General features: G+C 43.4%; 1 protein-coding gene across 1 annotated transcript in view; it reads left to right on the plus strand.

Annotated features, from left to right (window-relative positions):
- LOC115139633 (AT-rich interactive domain-containing protein 1B-like) overlaps positions 1 to 21,852 on the plus strand; it is a 116,847-nt gene that overhangs the window by 3,261 nt on the left and 91,734 nt on the right. Inside the window, 1 exon segment of the mRNA XM_065026458.1 lies at positions 19,913 to 20,116. Within this exon segment, the coding sequence (XP_064882530.1) occupies positions 19,913 to 20,116 (204 nt within the window).

Raw genomic sequence — 21,852 nt, forward strand, 5'->3', positions numbered from 1 at the left:
CATTTGACAGCTACTGCCTAGTTTACATAATATTGCATCTGGTTCTCATCTATCAAATGTGTGTATTTCCACTGCAGATGTAAATAGAGATGTCTACTGTGTTCTTGCCTAATTTCTTAATCCCTTCAGTAATGGTGTGGGGTAGGATTCAGGATTGTGTTCTGTTTACATTGTGTAATGAAATCTCTAACACTGGCTGCTTGCTTCATTTATCTAGTGATGTGATCCTGCTTTTTGGCAGGGAGCCCATTATGTGGTCTCACCTCTCATAGTGGTTGAGCCCTGACCTTCACACATGCAGATTAGCCATGTGCCTGATCCCACCATCAGCCAGCTATTTACCTCAGCAGGAGCATGTGCGCACCCGTGCGTGCACTGGTCAGGCCTGCCCTGTGACAACCTGCTCTAAAATCTGTTTCAAAGCATCGTTGTCTTATTGTAATGTGGGCATGCTTTCTTTCTGGAAAAAATTCGAATACAATTTCTACCTCACACCAGTGTGAAAAAAATAGGTTTCAGATAGACGCTTCTTTGTGTATTTACCAGCTCATACCCGCTGTCTCCATCAGATTGAGTTTCTGTCACTACAGTAAATGTCTAATTTGGAAGTTAATGATCTTCAGAGGTATTGTAATTGAATCTTAAATTAGGCTTATTAAAGAGGACGTGCCCTGTTTTTCTAGCAGCTCGCTCTCATTCAGGCTTTGAGCACACACACTTTGGAGCTTCAGAAGAAATATGGAGGAGAGACACCAAAATAGCTTTGATGCTCACTTTGGTCTTTGACCATGCTATCAAACGATCTAGTTATGGTATATTTTGACAAATCAATTGGGTATATTTACAACAAAGATGCCGTTTGTGGATATAGGCCTATAGCAAGATGCTCTGCTAAATGCAGATATTTAATGCCTATAATGTGCAGGATGGTTCTATTCATGACAAGCCTGGACGTCAGTGTGTTGGCCACTTCATTGTGGGTTAGAGAGGGTTCGTCCCATGCCTTTTGGAGTCAGACAAACCTGACATTGGGTGTTCAAAACACTTTTTACACTGCTGGCATATTTATCATAGTTTTGTCAGAATTGCACTGGTTATCGGAGTTTTGTTTTGAAAAGGCTTTGTCTAAAATTTAAGGCTGTCCCGGACCAAAGAATGATCTTATTCAACCGAAAGTCATCTGTTCTTTCGACCAATCGGTTGGTCAAAATTCTCAAATGTGTATTTCTCCATGAAGACACACCCTATGTATTTTAATAAAATTAACTATACATGCATTGAGCTTGTCTGATGCTTTACGCGCATTGCTTAAAATAAGACATACATTACTTGAGGGAGCCAGAGATCAAGATAAACCTGACCATCCTCCTACTGGCATTTGCAGATTCTGCGGTTACTCTCCTGAAGTTATCGGTAATAGGCTACACGAGGAGTCAGCGACCTTTATCACGTGGCATGTCAATTTATCTTACCATTTCTACCGATCTGCGTGCCAGTTATGGTTTTCATATGCACATTTTCGTGGAAAGGTTTAATTTATGATAACATCTTTTGTATCTCAATCATTGTCATGTGGCTATTAACTTGGATCTGGCCTGAAGCTCATGCTAGCGAACTTGCAACGCTATAAAATATTCTGTGCCCTCAGTTTCCCACACCAGTAAGCTCAGGACAGACACAGCTGTAGACTATTTGCGCAACGGATACGAAGTAATTGGGTAGGTCTATTTTATGACGTTTCCACTGGATCAGAGCATGACATTTGTCCTTTTTCACACAGTTGTTTTTCAAATACACTGTGGAGCTATTGTCATTCTCAATGGATGTAAAAACAGACTTTGCTTGCTTGCGGTTTGAGGTGAAGAAAACATTACTCTGGAGGTGTGTTTGTCCTGTTGAAAAACAAATGATTAAGCGCAAACCAGATGGGATGGCCTATCACTGCAGAATGTTGTGGTAGCCATGCTGGTTAAGTGTGCCTTGAATTCTAAATAAGTCACTGACAGTGTCATCGGTAAAGCACCATCACACCACCTCCATGCCTCACGGTGGGAACCACACATACGGGGGTCATCTGTTCATCTACTCCGTGTCTCACAAAGACACGACAGTTGCAACCAAAAATCTGGACCCATCAGACCAAAGGACAGATTTCCACTGGTCTAATGTCCATTGCTTGTGTTTCTTGGCTCAAGCAAGTCTCTTCTTATTGGTGTCCTTTAGTCGTGGTTTCTTTGCAGCAATTTGACCATGAAGGCCTGGCACACAGTACTACATGGAACTCGATTCCACATCAAGTAACTGACACAAGCGGTAAAATTTGATTTTAAAAAAAGAAACTGATTTAAAAACACCTTATGGAACAGCGGGGACTGTGCAGCAACCCAAACATAGGCACAGACATATGCATGTACACACACACACACATACGATAACATATGCACTATACATACACATGGATTTAGTAATGTAGATATGTGGTGGAGTAGAGGCCCGAGGGCACACAGTGTGTTGTGAAATCTGTCAATGTATTGTAATGTTTTAAAATTGTATAAACTACCTTAATTTTGCTGGACCCCAGGAAGAGTAGCTGCTGCTTTGGCAGCAGCTAATGGGGATCCATAGTAAATACAAATTCACGTCGTCTCCTCTGAACAGTTGATGTTCATGTGACTTTTGAACTCTGAAGCATCTGCACCATCGAGGGCATTCTGACTGGTTGCATCACCGCCTGGTATGGCAACTGCTCGGCCTCCGACCGCAAGACACTGCAGAGGGTAGTGCGTACGGCCCAGTACATCGCTGGGGCCAAGCTTTCTGCCATCCAGGAACTCTATACCAGGTGGTGTCAGCGGAAGGTCCAAAAAATTGCCAAGGACTCCAGCCACCCTAGTCATAGACTGTTCTCTCTGCTACCACATGGCAGGCGGTAAAAAATAAACTGCTTAACTGCCTCGTTCAGGGGCAGAACGACATATTTTCACCTTGTCAGCTCGGAGGAACCAATCTTGAAGCCTTACAGTTAACTATTACAACGTAATAACGACCTGCCTCTCTCTCGTTGCACTCCACAAGGAGGCTGCCTGTTACGTGAATGCAGTAAGCCAAGGTAAGTTACTAGCTAGCATTAAACTTCTTATAAAAAACAATCATAATCACTAGTTAACTACACATGGTTGATGATATTACTAGATATTATCTAGCGTGTCCTGCGTTGCATATAATCTGATTAAGCATACAAGTATCTAAGTATCTGACTGAGCGGTGGTAGGCAGAAGCAGGCGCGTAAACATTCATTCAAACAGCACCTTCGTGTGTTTTGCCAGCAGCTCTTCGTTGTGCGTCAAGCATTGCGCTGTTTATGACTTCAAGCCTATCAACTCCCGAGATTAGGCTGGTGTAACCGAAGTGAAATGGCCAGCTAGTTAGCGCGCGCTAATAGCGTTTCAATCGTCACTCGCTCTGAGCCTTGCAGTGGTTGTTTCCCTTGCTCTGCATGGGTAACGCTGCTTCACGGGTGGCTGTTGTCGTTGTGTTCCTGGTTCAAGCCCAGGGAGGAGCGAGGAGAGGGACGGAAGCTATACTTTTACACTGGCAATACTAAAGTGCCTATAAGAACATTCAATAGTCAAAGGTTAATGAAATACAAATGGTATAGAGGGAAATAGTCCTATAATAACTACAACCTAAAACTTCTTACCTGGGAATATTGAAGACTCATGTTAAAAGGAACCACCAGCTTTCATATGCTCTCATGTTCTGAGCAAGGAATTGAAACGTTAGCTTTCTTACATAGCACATATTGCACTTTTACTTTAATCTCCAACACTTTGTTTTTGCATTATTTAAACCAAATTGAACATGTTTCATTATTTACTTGTCATTATTACATTTTTTCTTTCTGATTAATCGGTATCACCTTTTTTGATCCTCCAATAATCGGTATCGGCTTTGAAAAATCATATTCGGTCGACCTCTAGTTCCCACCCCAGCCCCCATTTTTATGCTGCTGCTACTGTTTATTATCCATGCATAGTCACTTTACCTCTACATACGATTGCATATTACCTTGACTAACCGGTGACCCCGCACATTGACACTGTACCGGAACCTCCTGTACATAGCCTCGCTATTGTTTATTTTATTGTTGCGCCTTAATTATTTGTTCAATTTTTTTTCCTTAAAACTGCATTGATTGTTAAGGGCTTGTATTTGGCCATGTGACAAATAAAAAATGATTTGATTTATTTGGGCTGCAATCAAAGGCTGTTAACTCTAATGAACTTATCCTCTGCAGCAGAGGTAACTCTGGGTCTTTCTTTCCTGTGACGGTCCTCATGAGAGCCAGTTTCATCATAGCGCTTGATGGTTTTTGCGACTGCACTTGAAGAAACTTTCAAAGAAACGTTTCTTACAGTAATGGACTGTTTCTCTTTGCTTGTTTGAGCTATTCCTGCCATAATAGGGACTTGGTCTTTTACCAAATAGGGCTATCTTTTGTATACCACCCATACCTTGTCACAAAACAACTGATTGGCTCAAACGAATTAAGAAGTAAAGAAATTCCACAAATGTACTTTTATCAAGGCACCCCTGTTAATTGAAGTGCATTCCATGTGACTACCTCACGAAGCTGGTTGAGAGAAAGCCAAGAGTGTGCAAAGCTCTCAAGGCAAAGGGTGGCTACTTTGAAGAATCTCATTAAAATATATTTTGATTTATTTAACACTTTTTTTGGTTACTACATGGTTCCATATGTTATTTCAGAGTTGATGTCTTCACTATTATTCTACAATGTAAAATAAAGGAAAAACATTGAATGAGTTGGTGTGTCAATTTGAATGGTACTGTGCTTACGTACATAACAACCATACATAACATATACAGATGTCAGGGTATATCTGGTGTGCTTTCTGGATTATGAGCAAGCATATGCCATGGTAGATAAAATTAGCTTCTTTCTCTATTTCTTCGAGGTCACAATACGAGGTCTTTTCCATTTCGCCACAATACCGACCTGTTTCAATATGCAGAGGCAATATCCCTGATCTTACCTGTGCACATAGCTATGTCTTGCTTTTAGGTAGGTTATACATAATATATCTCACACACACATTAATTCACCCTTAATCAAACAAAACGTTCTCAATTTGGGTATATTGCATCAAGTTGTTTTCTGATACTATCAATGTCTTCCTTAATTTGTTTTTCGTACAGATGTTCAGTCACGGTTGAAAAAGGTCAGACATTTCAGTTACCCAGGCTCCCCCTATGGATAGATCCCATTGATAACTGACCTGCCTAGTTAAATAAAGTTTAAGACATTCTTATTTACAATGACAGCCTGGGAACAGTGGGTTAACTGCCTTGTTCAGGGGCAGAACAGATTTTTTTTTTACCATGTCAGCTCGGGGATTCGATCTTGCAACCTTGCAGTTACTGGCCCAACACTAATCAATGAATCTGAAATGATAACTTAACACAAAATATAAATATCCATTAATAAACTTCTTATAGCTTATTAGATACATTTCCACTTCCTGAACACATACTAAAATTAAAACATACAGCCATTTCTTAGTAAAAAAATAGTCTTTCCACCATATAGTCAGACACATTCTACCTACCTACTAGCTATTCTGGCAGTTGGCATATCCAACAGTCTATTCCAAAGTCTCACCTCACGGGGTTATTTTGACAAATAATTTATAAACATAGCGAACAAAGTCAGTGATAAGGCGTCTCCTTGTTTTACACATGAGGGTGTGGGAAATCAATCTGTACGATATTCATTAACACGCACACAAGCAATTGGTACTTCGTAAAGAGACCGGATTGCATGATACAATTTCCCATCAACCCCTGTCTTTAACAAACTATAGGCTAAAAGATTACTGAAACTTGCAAAAGTAGGCTTTGTGTAATCTGTCTGATTATTGTACAGACGGAGAAGATATGATCTATAGAGGCTCTGGATTTACCAAAACCATTTTGTTCTTCCACTAGAATGTTTTGATTCTCAAAAGGTAATTAGCCTATTGTTGAGGATGGATGAATATCATTTTATAGACTATACTTCATACATTTAACATTTAAGTCATTTAGCAGACGCTCTTATCCAGAGCGACTTACAAATTGGTGCATTCACCTTATGACATCCAGTGGAACAGTAGTGCATCTAAATCTTTTAAGGGGGGGGGTGAGAGGGATTACTTTATCCTATCCTAGGTATTCCTTAAAGAGGTGGGGTTTCAGGTGTCTCCGGAAGGTGGTGATTGACTCCGCTGTCCTGGCGTCGTGAGGGAGTTTGTTCCACCATTGGGGGGCCAGAGCAGCGAACAGTTTTGACTGGGCTGAGCGGGAACTGTACTTCCTCAGTGGTAGGGAGGCGAGCAGGCCAGAGGTGGATGAACGCAGTGCCCTTGTTTGGGTGTAGGGCCTGATCAGAGCCTGGAGGTACTGAGGTGCCGTTCCCCTCACAGCTCCGTAGGCAAGCACCATGGTCTTGTAGCGGATGCGAGCTTCAACTGGAAGCCAGTGGAGAGAGCGGAGGAGCGGGGTGACGTGAGAGAACTTGGGAAGGTTGAACACCAGACGGGCTGCGGCGTTCTGGATGAGTTGTAGGGGTTTAATGGCACAGGCAGGGAGCCCAGCCAACAGCGAGTTGCAGTAATCCAGACGGGAGATGACAAGTGCCTGGATTAGGACCTGCGCTGCTTCCTGTGTGAGGCAGGGTCGTACTCTGCGGATGTTGTAGAGCATGAACCTACAGGAACGGGCCACCGCCTTGATGTTATTTGAGAACGACAGGGTGTTGTCCAGGATCACGCCAAGGTTCTTAGCGCTCTGGGAGGAGGACACAATGGAGTTGTCAACCGTGATGGCGAGATCATGGAACGGGCAGTCCTTCCCCGGGAGGAAGAGCAGCTCCGTCTTGCCGAGGTTCAGCTTGAGGTGGTGATCCGTCATCCACACTGATATGTCTGCCAGACATGCAGAGATGCGATTCGCCACCTGGTCATCAGAAGGGGGAAAGGAGAAGATTGTGTGTCGTCTGCATAGCAATGATAGGAGAGACCATGTGAGGTTATGACCGAGCCAAGTGACTTGGTGTATAGCGAGAATAGGAGAGGGCCTAGAACAGAGCCCTGGGGGACACCAGTGGTGAGAGCACGTGGTGTGGAGACGGATTCTCGCCACGCCACCTGGTAGGAGCGACCTGTCAGGTAGGATGCAATCCAAGCGTGGGCCGCGCCGGAGATGCCCAACTCGGAGAGGGTGGAGAGGAGGATCTGATGGTTCACAGTATCGAAGGCAGCCGATAGGTCTAGAAGGATGAGAGCAGAGGAGAGAGAGTTAGCTTTAGCAGTGCGGAGCGCCTCCGTGATACAGAGAAGAGCAGTCTCAGTTGAATGACTAGTCTTGAAACCTGACTGATTTGGATCAAGAAGGTCATTCTGAGAGAGATAGCGGGAGAGCTGGCCAAGGACGGCACGTTCAAGAGTTTTGGAGAGAAAAGAAAGAAGGGATACTGGTCTGTAGTTGTTGACATCGGAGGGATCGAGTGTAGGTTTTTTCAGAAGGGGTGCAACTCTCGCTCTCTTGAAGACGGAAGGGACGTAGCCAGCGGTCAGGGATGAGTTGATGAGCGAGGTGAGGTAAGGGAGAAGGTCTCCGGAAATGGTCTGGAGAAGAGAGGAGGGGATAGGGCGGCCGGCCGTCACAAGACGCGAGATTTCATCTGGAGACAGAGGGGTGAAAGAGGTCAGAGCACAGGGTAGGGCAGTGTGAGCAGAACCAGCGGTGTCGTTTGACTTAGCAAACGAGGATCGGATGTCGTCGACCTTCTTTTCAAAATGGTTGACGAAGTCATCTGCAGAGAGGGGGGAGGGGGAGGAGGATTCAGGAGGGAGGAGAAGGTGGCAAAGAGCTTCCTAGGGTTAGAGGCAGATGCTTGGAATTTAGAGTGGTAGAAAGTGGCTTTAGCAGCAGAGAGAGAAGAGGAAAATGTAGAGAGGAGGGAGTGAAAGGGTGCCAGGTCCGCAGGGAGGCGAGTTTTCCTCCATTTCCGCTCGGCTGCCCGGAGCCCTGTTCTGTGAGCTCGCAATGAGTCGTCGAGCCACGGAGCGGGAGGGGAGGACCGAGCCGGCCTGGAGGATAGGGGACATAGAGTCAAAGGATGCAGAAAGGGAGGAGAGGAGGGTTGAGGAGGCAGAATCAGGAGATGGGTTGGAGAAGGTTTGAGCAGAGGGAAGAGATGATAGGATGGAAGAGGAGAGAGTAGCGGGGGAGAGAGAGCGAAGGTTGGGACGACGCGATACCATCCGAGTAGGGGCAGTGTGGGAAGTGTTGGATGAGAGCGAGAGGGAAAAGGATACAAGGTAGTGGTCGGAGACTTGGAGGGGAGTTGCAATGAGGTTAGTGGAAGAACAGCATCTAGTAAAGATGAGGTCGAGCGTATTTCCTGCCTTGTGAGTAGGGGGGAAGGTGAGAGGGTGAGGTCAAAAGAGGAGAGGAGTGGAAAGGAGGAGGCAGAGAGGAATGAGTCAAAGGTAGACGTGGGGAGGTTAAAGTCGCCCAGAACTGTGAGAGGTGAGCCGTCCACAGGAAAGGAGCTTATCAAGGCATCAAGCTCATTGATGAACTCTCCGAGGGAACCTGGAGGGCGATAAATGATAAGGATGTTAAGCTTGAAAGGGCTGGTAACTGTGACAGCATGGAATTCAAAGGAGGCGATAGACAGATGGGTAAGGGGAGAAAGAGAGAATGACCACTTGGGAGAGATGAGGATCCCGGTGCCACCACCCCACTGACCAGAAGCTCTCGGGGTGTGCGAGAACACGTGGGCGGACGAAGAGAGAGCAGTAGGAGTAGCAGTGTTGTCTGTGGTGATCCATGTTTCCGTCAGTGCCAAGAAGTCGAGGGACTGGAGGGAGGCATAGGCTGAGATGAACTCTGCCTTGTTGGCCGCAGATCGGCAGTTCCAGAGGCTACCGGAGACCTGGAACTCCACGTGGGTCGTGCGCGCTGGGACCACCAGATTAGGGTGGCCGCGGCCACGCGGTGTGGAGCGTTTGTATGGTCTGTGCAGAGAGGAGAGTACAGGGATAGACAGACACATAGTTGACAGGCTACACAAGAGGCTACGCTAATGCAAAGGAGATTGGAATGACAAGTGGACTACACGTCTCGAGTGTTCAGAAAGTTAAGCTTACGTAAGCAAGAATCTTATTGACTAAAATGATTAAAATGATACAGTACTGCTGAAGTAGGCTAGCTGGCAGAGGCTGCGTTGTTGACTATGTAGGCTAGCTGGCAGTGGCTGCGTTGTTGACACTACACTAATCAAGTCGTTCCGTTGAGTGTAATAGTTTCTACTGTGCTGCTATTCGGGGCTAGCTGGCTAGCTAGCAGTGTTGATTACGTTACGTTGCGTTAAAAGAACGACAATAGCTGGCTAGCTAACCTAGGAAATCGCTCTAGACTACACAATTATCTTTGATACAAAGACGGCTATGTAGCTAGCTATGTAGCTAGCTACGATCAAACAAATCAAGCCGTTGTACTGTAATGAAATGAAATGAAAAATGTGATACTACCTGTGGAGCGAAGCGAAATGCGACCGGATTGTTGAGTGCGGAAGTTCTGTACGGTAGACGTTGGCTAGCTGTTGGCTAGCTAGCAGTGTCTCCTACGTTAAGGACGACAAATAGCTGGCTAGCTAACCTCGGTAAATTAAGATAATCACTCTAAAACTACACACTCTAAACTACACAATTATCTTGGATACGAAGACAGCAAAGACAACTATGTAGCTAGCTAACACTACACTAATCAAGTCGTTCAGTTGAGTGTAATAGTTGTGCTGCTAATCGGTAGATGGTGGACGTTAGCTAGCTGGCTAGCTGCAGGGCAGATAGCAGTGTAGACTGCGTTAGGACGACGAAACATTTACATTACATTTAAGTCATTTAGCAGACGCTCTTATCCAGAGCGACTTACAAATTGGTGCTTTCACCTTATGACATCCAGTGGAACAGCCACTTTACAATAGTGCATCTAGGTCTTTTAAGGGGGGAGGGGAGAAGGATTACTTTATCCTATCCTAGGTATTCCTTAAAGAGGTGGGGTTTCAGGTGTCTCCGGAAGGTGGTGATTGACTCCGCTGTCCTGGCGTCGTGAGGGAGTTTGTTCCACCATTGAGGGGCCAGAGCAGCGAACAGTTTTGACTGGGCTGAGCGGGAACTGTACTTCCTCAGTGGTAGGGAGGCGAGCAGGCCAGAGGTGGATGAACGCAGTGCCCTTGTTTGGGTGTAGGGCCTGATCAGAGCCTGGAGGTAGTGAGGTGCTGTTCCCCTCACAGCTCCGTAGGCAAGCACCATGGTCTTGTAGCGGATGCGAGCTTCAACTGGAAGCCAGTGGAGAGAGCGGAGGAGCGGGGTGACGTGAGAGAACTTGGGAAGGTTGAACACCAGACGGGACGAAATACGATAATTACGCAATTATCTATGATACAAAGACGGCTATGTAGCTAGCTAAGAAGAAATTGCTAAGATTAGACAAATCAAACCGTTGTACTATAATGTAATGAAATGTAATACTACCTGCGGACCGAGTGCAGATGCGACTGCTCGCTCCAACCCGGAAGTTATGCCTCTCAGTCACATTGTTTTGAATTTAATTTAAGATTTAAGAATGGAATTAACTATTGACTTATGGATGGCAGTGTACTGTACTCAAAACAAATTTGGATTTTAAAACTTAATTAGGCAGTTCATCAATGTCAAACACCTTAACTTCTGCCACAGAAAGCTCCTTTAAGTATGGGTTACACCCAGTGCCGTCAAAGTTTTCAGACAACATTACAACAAAACATTCAAATATATATATTTTTTTGAAACTTTACAAATATATAAAAAAACGGAAATATCACATTTACCTAAGTACTCAGTACTTCACAGCATTGAGACTTCATGGGTATGATGCTACAAGCTTGGCACACCTGTATTTGGGGAGTTTCTTCCATTCTTCTCTGCAGATCCTCTCAAGCGCTGTCGGGTTGGATGGAGAGCTTTGCTGCACAGCTACTTTCAGGTCTCTCCAGAGATGTTCGATCAGGTTCAAGTCCGGGCTCTGGCTGGGCCACCCGAGGACATTCAGAGAGTTGTCCCGAAGCCACTCCTGCATTGTCTTGGCTCTGTGCTTAGGGTCGTTGTCCCGGTGGAAGGTAAACCTGAGAGCTCTGGAGCAGGTTTTCATCAAGGATATCTCTGTTCTTTGCTCCGTTCATCTTTTGCCTCGATCTTGACTAGCCTCCCAGTCTCTGCTGCTGAAAAACTTCCCCACAGCATGATGCTGCCACCACCACGCTTCCCTGTAGGGATGGTGCCAGGTTTCCTCCAGATGTGATGCTTGGCGTTCAGGCAATAGAGTTCAATCTTGGCTTCATCAGACCAGAGAATCTTGTTTCTTATGGTATGAGATTCTTTAGATGATTTTTGGCAAGCTTCAAACGGGCTGTCATGGGCCTTTTCTGGGGAGTGGCTTCCATCTGGCCAGGAGTGCTGCAGAGATGGTTGTCCTTCTGGAAGTTTCTCCACAGAGGAACTCTAGAGCTCTGTCACAGTGACCATCATGTTCTTGGTCACCTCCATGACTCAGTTTGGCTGGGCGTTCAGCTCTAGGAAGAGTCTTAGTGGTTCCAAACTTCTTCCATTGATTGATCGAGGCCACTGTGGTCTTGGGGACCTTCAATGCTGCAGAATGTTTTTTGCACCCTTTCCCAGATCTGTGCCTCGGCACAATCCTGTCTCCGAACGCTTAACGGACATTTCCTTTGAGCTCATGGCTTGGGTTGTCATGCACTGTCAACTGTGGCACCTTACATAGACAGGTGTGTGCCTTTCCAAATCATGTCCAATCAATGCTAATTTACCACAGATGGACTCCAAGATGTAGAAACTTCTCAAGGATGATCAATGAAAACAGGATACACCTGTGCTCAGTTTTGAGTGTCACGGCAAAGGGTCTGAACTTTTGTAAAGGCATTTCTATTAATACATTTGCGAAAGTTTTTGCTTTGTCATTATAGTGTGTTGTGTGTAGATTGCTGAGGATTATGATTTTATTTTAAAATCCATTTTAGAATAAGGCTGTAACGTAACAATGTGGAAAAAGTCAAGGGGTCTGAATACTTTCCGAATCCACTGTGTGTTCAGTGGTGTGAAGTACTACTTAAGTCATTTTTGTGGGTTTTTGTACTTTTACTTTACTAGTACTTCACTACGTTCCTAAAGAAAATGTACTTTTTACTCCATACATGACAATCAAAAGTTCTGATTACAATTTGAATGCTTAGCAGTACATGGAAAAAGGTCCAGTTCACACACTTATCAAGAGAACGTCCCTGGTCATCTCTACTGCCTCTGATCTGGTGGACTCACTCAACATAAACGCTTCCTTTGTAAATTGTGTTGGAGTGTGCCCTTGGCTGTCAAAAGTAATAAAAAAAGGACATTGTGCTGTCTGGTTTGTTAAATGTAATTAATTTAAGGAATTCTACTTTACTTTTACTTAAGTATGAAAATGTAGTATTTTTTTCCCCTCCACCACTTAAGTGCATTTCAAATCTGATACCTTTTAGACTTTTACTTGAGTTATTTTATATTAAGAAATCTTTATTTTTACTCAAGTATGACAATTGTGTATTTTTTTCCACCTCTGTGTTGATCAGAGGGTTTTAACATTGCATTTTAGTTCTCAGGGAACATATGTCTTAATACAATTCTTCCTCAAAATATGCCACATTTTTGTTACCTAAGAACAAACTATCAAACCACTTCTCCCAGTCCTTAAGTACCTGTGTAATATCAGCTCTTCCCTGACTTTCATTGGAATTTTCTCATGTCGTTTTGGTCCTAACTTATTTGTCTCAAACTGTTGAGGATTCCTGTAACTGTGGCGGCAGGTAAGAGCGTTGGACTAGTAACTGAAAGGTTGCAAGATCGAATCCCCAAGCCGACAAGGTAAAACAAAATCTGTCTTTCTGCCCCTGAACAAGGCAGTTAACCCACTGTTCCTAGGCCGTCATTGAAAATAAGAATTTGTTCTTAACTGAATAAAGGTAGAAAATAAATCTCTTCAAGGTGTAATAACTGCCCTCTCTGATATCTCAGTTTGAATAGGCACAGTCTTTAATCAAACATGCTGGTTTTTCTTAAATTCCTTCCTAAAATGTTCTCTTGTATTTCTATCTTTACACTGTAAAAATACGTATTCAGCTTTGTGTATGACATGCTGACCAGACCGCTCGCGCGCCTATGCCCGCATGTTGATTTTTGTCCACCCACCCCAGACGCAATCAGGACACGCAGGTTGAAATATCAAAACAAACTCTGAACCAACTATATTAATTTGGTGACAGGTTGAAAAGCATTAAACATTGATGGCAATTTAGCTAGCTAGCATGCTGTTGCTAGCTAATTTGTCCTGGGATTTAAACATTTGGTTATTATTTTACCTGAAATGCACAAGGTCATCTACTTTGACAATTTAATCCACAGTTAAAAGGGTTAGTTAGTTTCTAGTAATCTCTCCTCCTTCAGGCTTCTTCTTTGGCCTTCATATGGCGGTTGGCAACCAACTTTAAGGTGCATTACCACCTCCGACTGGAGTGTGGACCTCAGTTTATCTTTCAATCACCCACATGGGTATATGCTCCTCAAAAACCAATGAGGAGATGGGAGAGACTGGACTTGCAGGCCGTCAAACGTCACAAATAGAACCAAGTTCTATTTTAGCGCCAGGCTATGCAAGAGGCGAGCGGTGTGAGTGCAATGATTGAATAGCATGTATGTGTACTTTTATTTTGCAACGCTCACGCGTGTGATGCAAGCGGTGTGGTCAGCATTTTACTGACCATAGATCCCTTAACTAGTCATTCCAATAAGGCTTGTAATCTTTCCTGGACTTGGGTCTGTTCTTTATTTTCATTTTTTTCCTGCATTTCAGAGTATATTAATATCACAAATTTTCATACCACACATCAAAATCAAATGTTGTTTCTTGGAATCTTTGCAGGGTTTCGATGAGTTTCACCAGAGCTCTACATGCCATTTCAGAACATAGAAAGTAGAGGTCGACCGATTTAAAAATAAAAATAAAATAAAAATAAAAAAATAAAAAAAACCTGATACCGAATAATCGGCCGATTTTAAATAAAAAATGTATTTGTAATAATGACAATTACAACAATACTGAATGAACACTTTTAACTTAATAATACATCAATAAAATCTATTTAGTCTCAAATAAATAATGAAACGTGTTCAATTTGGTTTAAATAATGCAAAAACAAAGTGTTGGAGAAGAAAGTAAAAGTGCAATATGTGCCATGTAAGAAAGCTAACGTTTAAGTTCCTTGCTCAGAACATGAGAACATATGAACGCTGGTGGTTACTTTTAACATGAGTCTTCAATATTCCCAGTAAAGAAGTTTTAGGTTGTTATTATAGGAATTATAGGACTATTTCTCTCTATACCATTTGTATTTCATATAACTTTGACTATTGGATGTTCTTATAGGCACTTTAGTATTGCCAGTGTAACAGTATAGATTCTGTACCTCTCCTCGCTCCTACCTGGGCTCGAACCAGGAACACAACGACAACAGCCACCCTCGAAGCAGCGTTACCCATGCAGAGCATGGGGAACAACTACTCCAAGTCTCAGAGCGAGTGATGTTTGAAACGCTATTAGCGCACACCCCGCTAACTCGCTAGCCATTTCACATCACATCATTACACGAGCCTAATCTCGGGATGGACTAGTTAACCGTAAGGTTGCAAGATTGAATCCCTGCGCTGACTAGGTAAAAATCTGTCGTTCTACCCCTGAACGAGGCAGTTAACCCACCGTTCCTAGGCCGTCATTGAAAATAAGAATGTGTTCTTAACTGACTTGCCTAGTTAAATAAAGATTAAATAAAGGTGTTAAAAATAGGCAAAACCGATTTCCGATTGTTATGAAAACTTGAAATCGGCCCTAATTAATCGGCCACTCGGATTAATCGGTCGACCTCTAATAGAAAGTCATTTGGCACTTTTCTTCAATTACATTTAAGCCTGTCTCGTTTGCTCCGAATGATGCACAGTAATACCTGGCTGAGAAAGTTTGTGGCCAACCAGAAAGAGTAATCAGGAAGTCTACTTTTTCTCTCAGTTTAAGTCAAAACATCTGCATCCTTTAACCATCTGTGTAGGAGAACACCTTAAATGCCAAACAAGTTTCTAGACAGTCGTGGACGGCAACTATGAAGTCCATCACAGCTTTTCCTTTGACATACTGTATGGATGTAAAGTTATCGCTTACATGTTAGTCCCGATGGAATTCTAATAGGGTTTCCCCATGATGATTAACAAAGTAATCCAAAGCAACAGGCCATGTAACATCATCAATATAATTTATATAGTCATCTAACCTCCCAATTTGTTAAGATCCCCACAAACAGTGGGGAGAACAAGTATTTGATACACTGCCGGTTTTGCAGGTTTTCCTACTTACAAAGCATGTAGAGGTCTGTCATTTTTATCATAGGTACACTTCAACTGTGAGAGACGGAATCTAAAAAAAAATTCCAGAAAATCACATTGTATGATTTTTAAGTAATTCATTTGCATTTTATTGCATGACATAAGTATTTGATCACCTACCAACCAGTAAGAATTACGGCTCACAGACCTGTTATTATTCCTTTAAGAAGCCCTCCTGTTCTCCACTCATTACCTGTATCTGTTTTAACTCGTTACCTGTATAAAAGACACCTGTCCACACACTCAAACAGACTCCAACCTCTCCACAATGGCCAAGACCAGAGAGCTGTGTAAGGACATCAGGGATAAAATTGTAGACCTGCACAAGGCTGGGATGGGCTACAGGACAATAGGCAAGCAGCTTGGTGAGAGGGCAACAACTGTTGGCGCAATTATTAGAAAATGAAAGAAGTTCAAGATGACGGTCCATCACCCTTGGTCTGGTGCTCCATGCAAGATCTCATCTCGTGGGGCATCAATGATCATAAGGAAGGTGAGGGATCAGCCCAGAACTACACGGCAGGACCTGGTCAATGACCTGAAGAGAGCTGGGACCACAGTCTCAAAGAAAACCATTAGTAAAACACTATGCCGTTATGGATTAAAATCCTGCAGCGCACGCAAGGTCCCCCTGCTCAAGCCAGCGCATGTCCAGGCCCGTCTGAAGTTTGTCAATGACCATCTGGATGATCCAGAGGAGGAATGGGAGAAGGTCATGTGGTCTGATGAGACAAAAATAGAGCTTTTTTGTCTAAACTCCACTCACTGTGTTTGGAGGAAGAAGAAGGATAAGTACAACCCAAAGAACGCCATCCCAACCGTGAAGCATGGAAGTGGAAACATCATTCTTTGGGGATGCTTTTCTGCAAAGGGGACAGGACGACTGCACCGTATTGAGGGGAGGATGGATGGGGCCATGTATCGCGGATCTTGGCCAACAACGTCCTTCCCTCAGTAAGAGCATTGAAGATGGGTCGTGGCTGGATCTTCCAGCATGACAACGACCCGAAACACACTGCCAGGGCAACTAAGCAGTGGCTCCGTAAGAAGCATCTCAAGGTCCTAGAGTGGCCTAGCCAGTCTTCAGACCTGAACCCAATAGAAAATCTTTGGTGGGAGCTGAAAGTCTGTATTGCCCAGCGACAGCCCTGAAAACTGAAGGATCTGGAGAAGGTCTGTATGGAGGAGTGGGCCAAAATCCCTGCTGCAGTCTGTGCAAACCTGGTCAAGAACTACAGGAAACATATGATCTCTGTAATTTCAAACAAAGGGTTCCTCTACCAAATATTAAGTTCTGCTTTTCTGATGTATCAAATACTTATGTCATGCATTAAAATGCTAATTAATTACTTAAAAATCATACAATGTGATTTTCTGGATTTTATGTTTTAGATTCCGTCTCTCACAGTTGAAGTGTACCTATGATAAAAAATTACAGACCTCCTATATGCTTTGTAAGTAGGAAAACCTGCAAAATCGGCAGTGTATCGAATACTTGTTCTCCCCACTGTATGTAAATAGCATCTGCTTCTGAATATAGGTATACTTGACTTAACAAATGACTATAGGATGATGTGGACTGTTCAGGTGGAAAATAGCATGAAAACACACAACTTTACACACATTCCCACTCCCACAGAGCCCCAAGGGGCTCTCACATTAGTTTTTCTGTTGTGTCCATACCATACATGTCTCTCTGGTTGATCTCGTTTCACGACCTGTCCGCTTCCCGTGACGAAATAGTCCTTTCCTCCTGTTATTTCCCCCAGGAGCATCTTGAAGAGCAGTTCTATAAGGCGATCGGTGTGGGACTTGGCCGATCGAAGGAAGACTTTGTCATGATCAGAATGGCCTCGCAAGCTTCTGTTTTTCCCACAAGAGCTACTTTCTCCTCCACGGACAGACACTCCACCTTCGCAACCCCGGAAACCTTTACCCCTCTCCCTCATCCTCTCAACTGCAATCACCTGTTTTGCAGCCTAGGTCAACCGATATCAACTGGTTCACTTTGGAGGTTAGGTCCTTTTTTTCATCAGCTGGCAGTCCTGCCACTATGATAGACACGGGACTCCAGACGTCCAACTTCAAGAGCTATGCGGTCTTGTAGCTGCTTGTTATTATTCTCCAGTTGAGTCAGCAGCATAGCTGTATGATTATGCTGAATGGCTTTCTCCAAAGATGCACGTAAGCTGTCTACTTTACTATTCAGTCTTTTTTCAATACTCACCTTAATTTTGTCAATCTTTTTTCCATCTTTGTAGCTAGGCTCCTTATCTCCATGAGATTAGCCATGCTATTGGCACGTTCTTTCTTTGATAAATTTGGCTCCATGCTTTTCTCACCACTGCGTAGATTTCTACCGGAGTCTGTATGTTAAGTGTTTCTGTTATTGCCATTCAAGGTACATAACCAGCTAATTTTATAGCTAGGCTAGCCAAACATTCCCCAACAAGTCTGTCAATTGACTCTTTCACCCTCACAGGATTCAGCCTTCAGCTGCCTCCATTTACAGGCTAATCTTTGTTCTACACTTTGAAAACGTTTAAATAAATAAATAAATAAAAAAACGTTTCGGAAGAGTTTGGTCCCGAAAAGAAGCAGCAGTGTTTTTCACCGTATACACCGGAAGCACCCTTGGAAGTGGGTTACATGTTTCTTTTGCTTTCAACCTAATTAGAAGTGTTGCGTACGTATTTGGTCTAAAAAGTGTAGGGTTTTGGGTCTTTGGGATTATGTTTAGATCATGTTTAGTAGATGTTTTTCTTTTTCAACTGTTAGCCATTTGTGTTTACCATGCTGGATTCTGGGAAATGGAAATTTGATTGGTGGTTGCTTTGGTCTTTTTGTTTCTTAGTCCCAACAATAATTGATTTAATTTGGATGCTGCCAGATGTACAGTAATTTTACAAAAGACAATGTTAGTGCAACATCCTCCACATGCTTTTATTGACGAGAATCCCTTCTGAGTTTTTTTAGTGTTTTTTTTTTTCAGAAAAGGCTGTCTACCTTACCCGTGTGTGTTAACTCAGGGTGCCCAGGCATGACTGCTGACACTTAGACTGCTCGTTTAAAGTGGCCTCTCAGGCTTTCTCGATTTGCTCACAGTTTCTGTAAGTGGTGCTTCAATTGGCCTGAACTTGGCAGTGACATAAAAAGATTTGCTTGAATTGCGCTCTTTTTTTTTCTCCTTTTTTTTTTGGCACAGCCTGCCGAGTCTCTCGAGAATAACCTGACTCTCAAAGCACTTGACGGCACATTAGCCTGGATATCTTTACCAACCACTAGACCCATGTCTGCCATCCTCATGCCAGTTGATAGGGCTCTGCTGAAGTGATGGAGAGCGCTGATTTCATTGAGATATATAAAAAAATATATATACTTTTGTAGTTTGCAGGACATGGGGAATAGGTCTACTTCAATACTGGGCAGCTTTCATACTGGAATTTGAGTATTGATAGCCAGGATTGGACCATGTTGCTATCATTTTTCTTTGGCAAGTCCTAACAGACTTCCCCCCCCCAAAAAAATAGTGTTTTTGTGTATTTTTGTGTCTTTGTATGTGTGTGTTTGTACGTGGTAAAGAGAAACAACAACACGCACCTTGTGGACCAAGGTGATGGAAGACCGATTGGTAGCACTGTGGAGAGAACATGGCTGCCTTTTCAATGGGCGAGTTTATTTTACATTGCCCGGTGCCCCGGATGGGTGGCGTTTGCTCATTTTAGACCATTCCATAAACAAAATCTCCACCCACACGGGGCACATTCCTTATTCTGCACCTCGGGGCAGCAGGTAGTCTAGTGGTTAGAGGGTTGGACTAGTAACCGAAAGGTTGCAAGATCAAATCCACAAGGTAAAAATCTGTTGTTCTGCCCCTGAACAAGGCAGTTAACCCACTGTTCCTAGGCCGTCATTGAAAATAAGAATTTGTTCTTAACTGACTTGCCTAGTTAAATAACGGTAAAATCAATAAACCCCCCCGTCTCCTTTTGTGATATTTTAGTACATAATAATCTGCACAATAATAAAGCAGATCACTGTTTGTGTCTGCATTTATTTCCTACGAAAACTGAGAAACCAGGGCAGGATTAACTAGGGAATGTGAGCACCCCCGTCCTGGAGTTGAGGATGGATGGAATGAAAGATTTGGGACAAGGAAATCGGGAAATGTGAGCACATCGAAGTTAAGATTTTAGAAGTTGTGTAGTGTATGCCCAGTTTAAGAGAGACATTATACATTTGCAAGCTATATCTTCAACTGTTAATTGTTTATAACACAAGCCCTACCATGTTCCAACTCATCCTCTCTCTCTCTCTGTTAGGTGCCACCCATGGACGCCATGGCCATGAAGCGCTCTCAGCTCTACGGCATAGGCAACAACCCTTACTCCCAGCAACAACAGGGCGGGGGCGGTTCTTACCCTGGCCAGCCATACGGATCGCCTTCTCCTCACCGCTATCCAATGGGAATGCACGGGAGGGGTCAGGTGGGCATGAGTGGAATGCAGTATCCTCAACAGCAGCAGGTATGTTTCATTTAGTCATTTTACCCCTACCTAAATATCTGCCCAAAGTAGGCTACTCTTCTACAGACTGGGCTACTGCCAGCATGCAGTAGTTATCACATTACGCGTTAACTAGAAACATCGGTCACTGAAAGGCAGAGGGCTCGTCAATCCCCAGCCTGCTGTCCCATCACAACCGGCACAAGGCATGGGTCTGTAAAATAAGACAGTTGGAAAAACATTCCAGGTGAAGCCGGTTGAGAGAATGTCAAGCGTGTGCAAGGCTGTCTAGCAAAAGGTGGCTACTTTGAAGAATCTCCAATATAAAATATTTTGATACAGTTTTTGCTTACTACATGATTCCAAATGTGTTATTTCATAATTTTGACGTCTTCACTATTATTACAATGTAGAAAATGGTAAAACATTTAAAAACCCTTGAATAGTTGTGTCAAGTTTTGACTGGTATTGTATATCTTTCATAATATTTCCCCTAATGTTATTAGCCTGCCTACCTCTTTCTCTCGCTCTTCTTACTTTATTCCTTCCTCGCTTTCAACTGTTACCCTAAATGAAATAAGTTTCAATGTCCTTATTCTAATGACATGCATGGGACTCTTAAGAGCTAAGAAGGCTTTTTTTTAAGGAGCAATGCAAGTGGAGCACAGGTGTGTGTGAATATTGCGCAAGAGACGGAGGCTATGAGTTCGAAGCTTATTATGCATAATATGCATCCATCATGAATTAGCTAAATATAAGGCTAATACTGGATAGCATTTGTTACCTTAGAGGTAGGCTAGGACATAGATGTATATATCTCTCTATTTATATATGAATATATCTGTGTGTGTATAGGGCTATATATTAATCTAGAACAGGATGATCTATTTTGCATGGAATTGATGGAGAGAGAAAGACTGAGTGCTCACACGCACACTGATTTTAAAGCTGCTATATTCGAGTGATGGGCTGTTTTAAAACTCTACAGCTGCAATAAAAAAATAAATGCATCTTTACAACAAAATAATTAAGTTGGCCCCCGAAAAGCTAGATGGAGATGGGTCAATTAGATGCGCATTCGGTTTTTAGATTACCGTAGCATAGACTATGCTGCCGCAAATGTAGGCCTACCTGTCACAAGAAATAAAGTTACCATGACGAGAGAGGTCTACATGCATTGTGAACTGTGCTCAGTACTGAGATGGGCTGTCTGTCCCCACCCTGAGCGTTGATGAGTCATCATGCAGAGGCCGTAGAGGAGCCAGGTTTAGACGTCGCATATTTTCAGTTACATTTTCACGCTATTCTCTTCATATTAATAATTTCTTATTATCATCCTGGGAAAAGGGAGTGGTTTTAGGCAGTAAATCTCGGTAAACGGGTTCCCGCCATTCAACCCTAATCTGTAAGTGTGTCCCAAATGGGACCATATTTCCTATGGCCCTAGTCAATAGTCGTGCACTATATAGGGAATAGGGTGCTATTTGGGACACAGCCCCTGTGCAGATGGACAGGGCTGTGAGTGAATGTGAGGGAGCTGTTGACATGCAGCATGGCTGTCAGAGCGTGGGCCAGGACAGGCTGGGTTGGGTCAGTCTATTCTGGGTGCGGAGTCAGACGACCCTGCTGCTATATTTAGCCCCAGACTGCTGGGTTTGGCTCTAATGCTCCTCCAGAGATGGCCTGGCAGTGGCACTCCCATGGGACTAGGCTGCCGACGTAGCATGTGTAATGGCCGTTAATAAGGACTTGGTCTC

Source organism: Oncorhynchus nerka, linkage group LG13 (assembly GCF_034236695.1).
Source record: "Oncorhynchus nerka isolate Pitt River linkage group LG13, Oner_Uvic_2.0, whole genome shotgun sequence".
Classification (NCBI taxonomy): domain Eukaryota; kingdom Metazoa; phylum Chordata; class Actinopteri; order Salmoniformes; family Salmonidae; genus Oncorhynchus; species Oncorhynchus nerka.